We start from the raw sequence: 12838 nt of genomic DNA on the forward strand, positions 1-12838 counted from the left end.
ATTTTTAATTTCCTTTATTCTGTTTTATTTTTATTCAAAAGTTCTTCAGAATGAATCTGAAGGATCGATTCATTAACAATGTTTAATTTTAAATGCATCAAACATTAAGAAAATAAACAGAATCGTTTGAAATAATCCGCCGAAAAATACTAACCCTAGCCTCATTACTGTTGGGAGAAAAAAAACCCGGAAGCCTTATTCATTTGGCGGTGGCGAAAATGGAAGATTTTTTTGGCGGAAAAGTTGGCGGTGGGGAAAATGGAAGATTTTTTTGGCGGGAAAGTTAGTTTTTAATTAATAATTAAAATTCTAATTAAAATTTCAAAAAAAGGGACCCCAGGTGCACATTCCCGACCTCTAAGGTATACATGTACCAAATTTGATAGCTGTATGTCAAATGACCTGGCCTGTGGAGCGCCAACACACACACACACACACACACACACACACACACATTGAGCTTTATTATAAGTATATATAGAAGATAACTACTATTTCGTCGGAATTAAAAATTTATGAGAAACATGAATAATTCACAAAAAGTGAAAAACCTTTTATTTTGAGATACTCATCCATTTTTACAGATATATATACACTTGATTCTTCCAGCTAATTATTTACAAATATATACATATTAAGTGCGGGCCTCTTCTACTGCGGAGAATATCGCAGAAGAGTTTCGATGGCTTTACTTTCCAGCGCTTTCCATTCCTGATCCGACAGCCGGAGGTTCAAAGAATCCAACTTGTGCAGGTTGTCTAAAGCTTGATGAGTGAGAACTGCAAAAGAAAAAGATAAAAATGTGACTCTTAAATTTAATAAGGTGGGTATTTTGCTATTACACAGTGAAAAAATAATTATTGAGGTAATATTTTGATTGAAACTCTTGCACAAATATTATATTTATACAGTGATACCTCAAAATTATGGTATAGGCGGGACTTGGGGAAAATCATACATGTCGGATTCACTTAAGTCGGATGTGATTCTGTTTATAAATACATGCTAAATTTAATTAGAATGTAATGGCTAGAGAAATAATATTTGAAAGAAAAATAAATAATTAAACAATATAATTTTAATTTTTATATATTTAAATACAACATATTCATATAAAAATGTTACGCAAACAGAGTTATTTCCACGACTTTATGAAACCTAACTAACTCATCTCAAGACTGAACAATCTTTCTTTTTCATATAAAATTTCGATATAACAAGTTAATAATCATTACTTTCCCGTATGCGAAGTATAGAGAATGTAAAGTAATTAGCAAAAAATTCAAACACGAGATATCGACGAATCTCCACGTTTTAGACATCTCCGAGTTCAAAAAACACATTTTGAGAAAACGTCCGTCTTTCAGTCATAAAGATTAAATTTTAAATTTTCAGGATAAAAGTATTTGATAGTAAATAAAAATTTAGTAATCCACTTTCGGTACTGGGGAAAGCTACAGAACAGCACTGAGAAAGAAGGGAAAAGTAAACAATTCACAGGCCAAAACACGGGGAATTCCAGACATTTTGTGCCCCTTTCATTTTTTAAAATTTTTTTTCACTATTATATTCAAGATGATGTATACTTTCTTTTTACTTAAATTTTATAATTCATTTTCAATTGATTAGTTTATTTATAAGAATTATCACTTTATTGTCTAAAATTTACTTGTTTTTATTCCTCAATTATTTATTAAAAATAGTAAATATTAAAAAATATCCAATTTTATTTTATTATCATTGTTTTGCTTACCTTATTTGCTTTAAATGGTTATCTGAATCGCGTTACAGTTTGTGTTGACAATTTTCAACCAGTAGGAGTGGTTTTCCTAAAACTTTCTCGTATGCTCTCCATCCCCCCCCCGACTGAAATGGTGCATCTTGGATAAAGTTTCGAATGCCTTACATGGTATTGAAGAACGAAAGTGACAAAATATAAATCTTTGGCATGAATATAAAATTTTTAGTGTGTCTATCTTGCAAATATTCTCTTTGGACCCTTTTTTTTTGTCAATTTTTGAAACCGAAATTTGTCACTGAATTACAGATGTAGTCTCACTATCAACATACCGAATGGAGTTGTTTTCTTTATGAGCATTTACGTGTATGCGAAAATACATGCCGACATACAGCCAACCCTTTGGCAGATTTGGGCTTAAAATTTGGTAAGAACCTCTGTATTAAATGCTATTGTGGTGAAAGCTTATAAGCCAGTTAACAGCTACACTACCCGAGCAATTGCTTTTGTATCGTGATCTTGTTATTCGGCTGTGAACCACAAGGTCCCAGGTTCTATCCTCGCGCATCATAATCTGCTACATTGGTGACCTCGGACGATAAACCCTCAACCTTCGTACAGTTGTTGTGGCGCCATCTACTCACAGCAAACCAAAGTCGTCATGTTCATTTGACGCAGCAAAGCAAAATCGTCAGACTCACTTGACGCAACCACTCGCCCAAACACGCTCGCAATAACGCTTAGCGCTACTGAAATGGGCACGCATTAGAATCAACAGCTAATACATCACCACTCAACAGCCATATCGTTCGTCTCACCTCCGACTCACTGAAGGGAGAGTTTGTGGTGAAAGCTTATAAGCCAGTTAACAGCTACGCTAACCGAGCAATTGCTTTTGTATCATGGTCATGTTACTCTCTTGCGAACTATAAGGTCCCAGGTTCTACCCTCGTTCATATCAATCCGCCACAAGTTCATTGGCACTTAAATATCAAGGCAGACAGACTTCCGCTTAAACACTTTTCAAAAATTGATAGAAATCTATAAATTTGGTCATAAATCCATATACTAAATTTTACGTGTCCAGTTCAAAACATTTTTTGAGTTATCGTGTTTATTAATAGACAGACATAATGCCAAAAATGTGTTTTTTGGAACTTAGAGAGAACTGAAAACGGAGATTCGACAAAATCTCGAATTTTTTTTAACGATTACAATATTTTCTCTATATTTAATATACAAGAAAGTAAAAAATACATGTATTTATTTATTCCAGGAATATCTTTAAAAGGCAAGTAGAAATAGCTTTAACTTTGTATATTTGATTCTTGGATTAACTTTATTTGTTGTCAGCTTTTAAATTAAATTATTTCTGAGGGTATTTAATTAAATAAGGGAAATGACTAGAAGTTTTTAAATAAAATCATTATTTAAATGAACTCAAAATAGTGTGTCAAATATTTATATTTCTGATATATTTATGATATTAATACTTTCTGTGACTTAATATTAAATATATATTGGTAAACTTCTTTATGAAGTCAAGTTGTGGAATACATTATAACGTATTGAATAAAATTAATTTTAATGGAAAGACAAGTTTTGCTGTACCCCAGGTAAAGCTTGGTCATAAAGTTATTTAATATAAATTATTGTGTCAGGTATGATGTGAAGAGACATTACATTCCCAATTAATAATAGTATGTAGTGATCGTAGCGCCATCTTTTATTCATGTCATTCTAAAGTGCTACCTATCTACTTTCCCTAATACAATCTATGTATATACTTCTCCCGGGGAATCCCCGTTCTGTGTATACGTGCGCTAAGCAGCGATGTTCCGATAGTTGTTAGTGTAATAAAGAGTTTATTTTTCTAATAGCGATAAAATGCTTTACACTACACTCTACATGAACATCACCACAAATGGTGACTACATATGGTTCCGAAAAAGGGAAGTGACGATTGGCGTCCTGTTGGTGATTTTAGAGCTCTTAATGCTCAGACCAAAAAGGACAAATATCCGATTCCCAGTGTTTTGGATTTTACTAGCGAACTACATGGAACCACAATTTTTTCACATATTGATTTAGTAAAAGCTTTTCATCAAATTCCGATTGCTCCCGAGGACGTTCATAAAACAGCTATTTGTACTCCATTCGGACTCTTCGAGAGCACTCGGATGCAATTTGGTTTGTGCAATGCATCAAGTACCTTTCAGAGATTTATTGATGAAGTTACTAGAGATTTAGATGGTGTGTATGCTTTTATTGACGATTTATTAATTGCTTCAAAATCAATCGAAGAGCATAGACAACATCTCAGAGTTCTCTTTTCAAAATTAGACCATTATGGACTTACAATTAAATCTTCTAAGTGTACATTTGGTGTTCCTACCCTAGATTTTTTAGGATTTAAAGTTTCCAAAGAAGGTATTTCTCCAATTCCTGATCGAGTTAGTGCAATTCAAGAATTCCCACGACCCACTACCCTTACTCAACTTCGTAGATTTTTGGGTATGTTTAATTTTTACCGCAGATTTCTTCCCAAGGCAGCTCACATATTATCACCTTTGATTAAGTTTCTTGAAGGCCATACTAACAAAAAGAAATCACCACGGCCAGCAAAAAAATCTGAAACTACTCTGCAATGGTCTGAGGAAGCTGATAAGGCATTTTCTAATGCTAAGAAAGCTCTTGCCGAAGCTACCCTACTCAAACATCCGATTCCTGGAGCTCCTTTAAGTCTGTGGACTGATGCATCCTTATTTGCTATCGGAAGCTCTTTAAATCAACTTTCAAATGGAATTTGGGAACCTATTGCATTCTTCTCAATGAAACTTTCTAAAAGTCAAACTAATTGGTCAACATACGACAGAGAACTTCTTGCTATTTATGCTTCCATAAAAAAATTTCGACACATGCTTGAAGGTAGGGAATTTTCAATCTATACTGATCAAAGACCCCTTACTGAATCCTTTAAGCAAAAGCCGGATAAATGCTCACCTCGTCAACTGAGACATCTAGACTTCATATCCCAGTTTTCTACCGATATTCGTTATGTCAAGGGTACAGAAAACATTGTTGCAGATGCATTGTCTCGCATTGAAATCAATTCAATTTCAAAGAAAAATTTAAATTTTAATGACATCTCACTTGCACAGTTAAATGATTCTGAACTTAAAGAATATCTGAAGTCTTCAAATTGCAAAATAGAAAAGCAATATTTTCCCTTAGAGGATGTAACCTTGTATTGTGACTTATCTACTAATTCACCTCGTCCGTACATTCCAAATTCTTTTCGTTCAATAGTTTTTGAAAATATTCACAATCTTTCTCATCCTGGCATTCGAGCAACAAGAAAGCTGATTACTAAACGTTATTTTTGGCCAAACATGAATTCATTTATTAAAAATTCTGTTCAATCTTGTCATAATTGCCAACGTTCTAAAATTCAAAAACATACAAAATCTCCTATAGGCACTTTCGCTTTGCCAGATGCTCGATTTGCCCATATAAACATTGATTTCATAGGACCACTCCCACTATCTGATGGTTATAAATATTGTATGACAATAGTTGACCGATTTACCAGATGGCCGGAAGCTATTCCTACTTCAGATATAACTGCTGAAACAACATGTAAAGCCCTAATTCATAATTGGATATCTCGTTTCGGTTGTCCAGTAACTATAACTACAGATCAAGGTAAAAATTTTGATTCACATCTATTTAGACATTTGAATAATATTTTGGGCACAAATCGAATCCGCACAACGTCCTGCCATCCCCAATCCAATGGACTTGTAGAACGTTTCCACAGGGATCTTAAGAGTTCTATTATAGCCCATTGTCAACCAAACTGGACTGAAACTATTCCCATAGTTTTACTCGGAATTCGATCTGCAATTAAACCGGACATTAATGCCACATGTGCTGAATTAGTCTTTGGTACAACCCTCAGATTGCCTTCTGACATTTTAACCTCAAAAGTAGATCTATCAGTACCAACAGATACTTATGTATCAAAATTCAAAGCACTAATGCAATCTATAAATCCTATCTCAACGTCTAGACACTCGGTTAAACCTATTTATATTCATCCATCCTTAAGTACTTGCTCTCATGTATTTTTGAGAGTGGACAGTGTTAAACCTCCTCTTTCACCTCCTTACACTGGTCCACACCTTGTAATCAGCAGGAAAGATAAAACTTTTGTATTAAAAGTTAATAATAAAAATGTCACAGTTTCCATAGACCGTGTCAAACCTGCATATGTGTTGACAGGATCTAATGACTCGTTACCTTCTGTACCTGCAACTATTCATAAAACTCAAGGTGAACTTTCTTCTAAAAATGAACAATTACCGACAAAACCAACTACCACTCGTAGTGGACGTCATGTCCATTTTCCAACGAGATTAATTACTGAGATATAAATTGTTATGCATATATATATATATATTGTAACTGTAATTTTATGTATTTCATATATTATTGCATCTATTTACTTCAATTTCTATTTACCATTGAAACCATTATCCTATATTATACTTATTGTATTATGTGATGTTTTATTTTTATGCGCGTATAATTATCTTGTATTATCACATTTGTCGTTCTCCTTGTTCACTAGGGGGATACTCATGTAGTGATCGTAGCGCCATCTTTTATTCATGTCATTCTAAAGTGCTACCTATCTACTTTCCCTAATACAATCTATGTATATACTTCTCCCGGGGAATCCCCGTTCTGTGTATACGTGCGCTAAGCAGCGATGTTCCGATAGTTGTTAGTGTAATAAAGAGTTTATTTTTCTAATAGCGATGAAATGCTTTACACTACACTCTACATGAACATCACCACAAGTAAATAAATTTTGTGAAATAATCCAAATGAAGTGAACTTTATAACTAGTTTTTTAAGAAATCTTTCAGATGATCAACATGCATGTTATTGTAATAAAATATAGGCAGTGAATATTAATATTTATGTGTAAACACATTTTCCTTTTCAATTTTCACCACATAAGTTAACAATTATTCAACTAATTTTCACTTTGCTTGTGCTGCTATCTATCGATGAAAATAGCATTCTTAAATATAAATGCTTAGAATATTATTCGATAGGTGGCGACTAGCACGCAGTTGAAAGAGAGCATTAAAATTGTTTTGTTTAAAAGCATTTTGTTTCGTTATTAAACACATTTAAAAAATCGTCTTAATATTTATTCATGCTTAAAACTTGTCAAAATATCATATTGGAGTAGAAAATTTATTGGTTAATATAACAAAATTAGAGGATTTTTTCCAAAAAAAAAAAATAATAATAATTGTTTGAAAAGTATTGAAAGATTTTCGGTAATTCAATTTTGCCATTAAAATTCGAACTTTTTTTTTTACTTGTATGAAATATTTAAAATTACATAGATTTGAATTTTTTTTCTGAATAATAACCTAACGATTTCTCAAAACGTATATATATAAAATATTCTTTCAAATTAAAAATTGTCTCATCCTTACAGCACATGGATTATTTAAAAACAAATTATCGCTGTGAAAGAAAGTAATTGACGTGGCTGTAGGTTATAAACAAAGAAAAACGAAAGGCAAAATTTCAATCCACTTTGCATATTCTCAAACAAATATTTGGAAAAAAAAACTATCACAGAAATAGATAAATAATAAATGCAAAATATGGTTGTCTTGCAACTGCGTTAATTGTTTAATTGTTCCTGCAAAATTTTATTAAATCAATTCGAGTATTAAAATTAATAAGTGAATCGAGTGAAATATTTTTCAAATTTTTCTTGTCACAGTTTTTTAATTTCCTTGAAGCTTTCACTTAGTTTTGTTGCATTATATCAATTTTTGCTTTCCATAACGAATAAATTTAAAACAATTACAAGTTTGAAAATTAAAATATTCTTGCTTGAATGAAATCAATACCCTTTTTATAATATAAAACATCATGTACACATGCTTTAAATTGTAGGCTAATTCGAAATTTTTATTTGGCCCCTGTTGGCATAATTGTGAAATTCCATATATAATTCAAATTTATTATTTCGTAGTCAAAACGTAGAAATACTTTCATTTTCGAGGCGAATTTAAGGATTTTAAGTAGTTCAATTCATCAGCATTCTCAATGATCTTAAATAAAAAAATATATTCAATAAAAAACAAAAAGGTTTTTTTTTTTTTTCATTTTCAAAAAGGATTTAGAATACTTTAGTTATGCATTATATAGTTAATTTCACAGCTTTACAGTTCTACATTCAGAATACTGTACACTATTTATAAACATATTATTCATATAATTATGGTATATTAGATAATTAGATCATATATTATATTATATAACAATTGCACTCTTATATATATACTTTTAAAATTGTTATTACTTTTATAAAATAGCTTATTATTTACTTATTAAGTCTTATTTTTTAAAATATTTTATGAATTATTTATAATAATCGTTGTAAATATAAAATTAAATCTTTACTATTTTTAGTTTAAAAACTATCGTATACTTTTGTGCTCTCATATTTAGAATGTAATTTCTCAATTCGACTCTTTACAGTAATTTAATAGTTTCAAGTTTGACATTTCCTATGATCAGATGTTTTAGATAAATAGTAAACAAAAACTCAGGGATTACAGAAAATTCTTAAAAGAGAAATGTTAAGGCGTCCCTTCCATAAGTGTTCTAGCAATTGACAGAAATGATTTGTACTTCTCTTTCACCATCAATTCTGTATGGTAGATCATGTATCCATCTGACACGCCCTGTTACAGTGGGTAACGCTGAAGTACTGTCATCTACAGGTTGATTAGAGACCCGATAGATTAGCATTACTTGGGAATTATGTGGATAGTCGAGATTTTAATTTTTTGTATTTTGGCTTTACGAATCATATCAGCTGTCGTGTATCAACTGGATGGTCAGCTATGGAATCATTCAATAAATCATAAAGAAAATCTTCTAACGGAGCACTGGCCCAGCTGCCGGAGGGGGGGGGGGGTTACAAGGAGGGTAAAGACACTCCTGGTGTCAATCTTTGGGGATATAAACTAAAGCGTTCATATAACTTTTTAGACTAAACGTGAGAAATAGTTGGAATAAACAATATTATGACTAGGGAAGGGTCATTTACACTTACTAAACCGATGATGTTGAGTGAGGGGGTGGGTTATATTGCGCTTAGCTATGACATTGCAACAAGAGTTCTCTGATTCACGCATTTTAGAAAAAATTCCATGCGTCCATCACAAATTAACTTACCGGAAGGAGCAAGATGAGTGGCCATGGGTGCATAGATCTGCTCCCCTTGCAGTTGCATCAACATGGGGGAGATGTCCTGAAAGAAAGGCTGAGGCTGGATAAGCTGGGGATGCAGGGAAGGGATGACGTGCGTGGGCTGCATCATGGGATACTGGGGTGGAGGAGGAGCCTGCCACGGTAGGAACATGGGGCGCTGATGGTTGGCGCTGGCCTGGGGCTGATGGTGATGAGACTGATGCTGCTTTACCCTATTCCGGAGCCCTCCTAGGGCCAGACCAATTATACTAACGGTAAGTAGATCTGAGATGGAACCACCCTTTAACCCACCTCCGATTTGTAAAGACTCGGCGGGGTTAAAGAAAAGAATTGCCAGGCAAAGCGTGATGAGGGCTTTCTGAAGTTTTCTGTTCCACATTTTGGTCCTGGGAATGAAAAAAAAAGCTCGTTTGGTTGATAATATGATAATAAAATTTTGTTTTAATCATAATGAGAAGCATCAAAAAACTTAATCTACGAACAAAAAATGCTTAAAAAATGGATACATAAAAATTTAGACAATTCATATTTCTTAGTTAAAACTTTTAATTTTACATATTTCGCTTGATTAATTGCTATTAGGGTTAAGGCATTTCCAAACAATTATACATGCGAAGACATTAAAATATTATTCCTACTAAGTTCCATACACTTTTATTTTAATTATTGTAATTAACTTTGTTAAGCTTAGTGAGAAAGTCAAAAAACTTAATTATTTCACATTTTCACGAAAAATTGATTTTACACATTTATTGTGAATATTTCCTGTTCTTTATTCTATGTATTGTGTGAAACTTCTATTTTACATTTAAACCATACTTTGTGATTCTCTAGAGCGATCGTTTTTTATTGCTGATAAAATTTTAAGATTTATATTTTACTGCACATATGACATATAACGGCCAAACACGATTAACTAACAATAATCTTACTCAAACAATCAAGATTTAACTAAAAATAATGTTTCCACAATGTATTAAATTGTAGAATATATTGAAACGCATTTCATAAATATAAAATCATATTTAAAACGAAGTGATAGCCAAAACATTAGAATTTTTAAATCATGCTTTTACTGGTATAATTGGAATTTTATTATAATAAATTTTAATTTTTGAGAAACGTTTTGTAGTTTTCTGTTATTTTTATTGTAACTTAATTAATTTAGTTACAATATTAATTTACTTATTAATTTAGTTACAGTATCATTTTCAATGCTTCGAGTATTTTTTAGAATGTGTTTTGACGTTCTTATTTTTGACAAAACCATTTAATTTCGCTCTAAAAAAAACCATCTATCAAAAAATCACAAAATGTAGAAAAATAGAGATGAACTAATAAAAGCATATTTTTAAAAACATCAATATATTCTATTTTTCAAATTTTAATACATTTTATTATTTATTGGTATCAATATTATATAATCTTAAAATCAGTTTTCATTGAAAATTTACGAGCACCCATATGGAATCGAAATTTAATTAATCTATTAAAACATAATAAATTTCTGAAAATATTAAAGTAACGCATCATCATTGGAAATACACAACTGTACAAAATTTCAAAATACACATACGAAAAAAAAAATGAGTGAAACATCTATTACCAAATCCCACCTTTAGATGAAGAAAAAAAAACAATTAAATGAATACAAATAATTAATAAACATACAGCCATAATTCCCTGTAAACATTTAGCCATTAATACTTTTATATTCTTATGCAAGCTATTTTTATCAAATGTAATATTAATTTCTAAACAGAAGAATTAAAAACTACTCAGTTAAAAAAATGCATTATTTTTCAGTCTTTATAATAAGCGACTTCATTTTACTTAATATCAAACTATTTAAAACCTAGCATTTCATTTCAACATTCTCTACTCTATTTTTATGAAATTAAAATATTTAGTAAATGCATTCATTTCTCAGTATACTCTGAATACTACTCATGCTCACATGATTACACATCAGTCGTGCCAGGACCATCTCCATATTGAAATTATTACGCATCTAAGAAGAGGGTAAAGTACGGGATATCAGAAAGCAACGGTCAACTATGTGAGTCATACGCCATATGCAATTTTGTTTGTCTTGTAACGTTATCGTCACGTGAATGGACTTCGTTATTTGGAACATTTCAAAAGTGCTGACAAAACAAGATGAAAAACATTTTGTGTGATAATGTTACTATGACCCAAAACACATAGTCGATTCGCGCATGCGATAAAGATATTGAATGTTTTAGGAAAGAATTAAAAGATAAGAAATGAAAAATAACAATAATTAAAATAATATCTCAAATGAATACATGAAATAAATCTTGTTCAGAAGTAGCAAAGCTATTTATTTATTACTAACTTATTTATTTGAAAATTCTGATAAGATTAAGCATAGATCAAAAATAACCAAGAAATCATAATAGTATGATTCAATAATCAAAAAGCAATAAAAAATAACCAAGAAATCATAAATAACCAAAATTTATATAATTTAAATAAATTTTTTAATTCATATGCTGTCCATGTGAAACTAAATTAGTGTTTATTTTGTTATAAACCATAACTAAATTTTTTATGATAAGATATTAAAATTAAATAAGTGGTATCAAATTACTTAAGTTGAAGCCTAGAGTTTTTATTTCATACATATAAGTTCTGGAAAAATTAGATACTATTTCAAATGATGTCTATTGTTATTGAATTTTACATGACGATACATGCTATTAATGAATAATCCAAGAAGAGTTAAAATATTAATTTTGTATAATATTTAATAGCTCTTCGAATGTCTCAATTATAATATATCATAATCTAGAACTAAAAAAAAAATGCAATTTTGGAATTTAGAATTAATTTGAAGATCAAGTTTTCCATTATGTATTTATCTATAAATTACAACTAAAAATCGTCGTTATATATCAATATCAAACGATTTTTAAAAGAAAATTAATTAATTTTGAACTATTCCAAGACGTCGTTATATATCAATATCAAACGATTTTTAAAAGAAAATTAATTAATTTTGAACTATTCCAATACGTCGTTATATATCAATATCAAACGATTTTTAAAAGAAAATTAATTAATTTTTACTATATACCAAGACGTATCTAAATTTTAAATAATATCCAACAATAACATCTCATTTTTTAAGTAATATCCAAGGTATATCCAACAACCAAATCAACTTATCCAGGTACTGAAATCATTAACGATAAATATCAAAATCAAATTCAACTAAACGAAATTGTGCGCTTACGTTTTTGTTGGCTGTCGCAGTGAATTCTGACTTAACAGCCACATAGCGCCGCACACTTAAATAGTTTCTGAAGGAAGCGAGTCAGAATGCCGACGGCAACCGGCTCTGACGGAAAAGATGAAAATGAGAGTTGAAAAGAAACAAACAACGGCTTTCACCTGATGCCAGAGATACCAAAAAGAGTAATAGGAAATAACGGAACCGTTTAGAAACAGAGTGTTCATAACGGAACGGAACTGTTTGCTTTTCCGTTTACTGAATCCGGCGGCTTAGGACTACTTAACAGGAATTGGCAGTTTAATACGGAATGAAATATAATAGTTTTATTACGAAGAAAAGAAAACAAAGGAAATATTTATAATCGGTAATAGGATTAAGGGTCGATGGGTTCTTTTGTCGTCTTGTTCACACCAGTTACTCTTTCACTGGACGGATTGAATTCTTGATGTAAGAGATAACAAAGGCATTGGCCTCCATTTCTGCTGGGACTAGGGTTCTCGAATGGTGGGACAGAATGGGAATTC

General features: G+C 31.2%; 1 protein-coding gene across 3 annotated transcripts; it reads right to left on the bottom strand.

Moving 5' to 3' along the window:
* Positions 1–529: 529 nt before the first annotated feature.
* On the bottom strand, positions 530–12416 carry LOC129965408 (uncharacterized). Of its 3 annotated transcripts, none has more exons than XM_056079258.1 (3): positions 12315–12416; positions 9020–9441; positions 530–779 (listed from the first exon to the last, which is right to left on the bottom strand). In XM_056079258.1, exons 1-3 carry the CDS (start codon positions 12356–12358, stop codon positions 652–654), a joined length of 594 nt encoding a protein of 197 aa, XP_055935233.1. In that variant the 5' UTR covers positions 12359–12416; the 3' UTR covers positions 530–651. The 3 variants fall into 3 exon arrangements, with proteins under 3 accessions (XP_055935233.1, XP_055935234.1, XP_055935236.1); XM_056079259.1 differs by lacking the exon at positions 12315–12416 and adding an exon at positions 11013–11037; XM_056079261.1 differs by lacking the exon at positions 12315–12416 and adding an exon at positions 10727–10784.
* Positions 12417–12838: the final 422 nt, after the last annotated feature.

Source organism: Argiope bruennichi, chromosome 4 (genome assembly GCF_947563725.1).
Source record: "Argiope bruennichi chromosome 4, qqArgBrue1.1, whole genome shotgun sequence".
Lineage (NCBI taxonomy): Eukaryota > Metazoa > Arthropoda > Arachnida > Araneae > Araneidae > Argiope > Argiope bruennichi.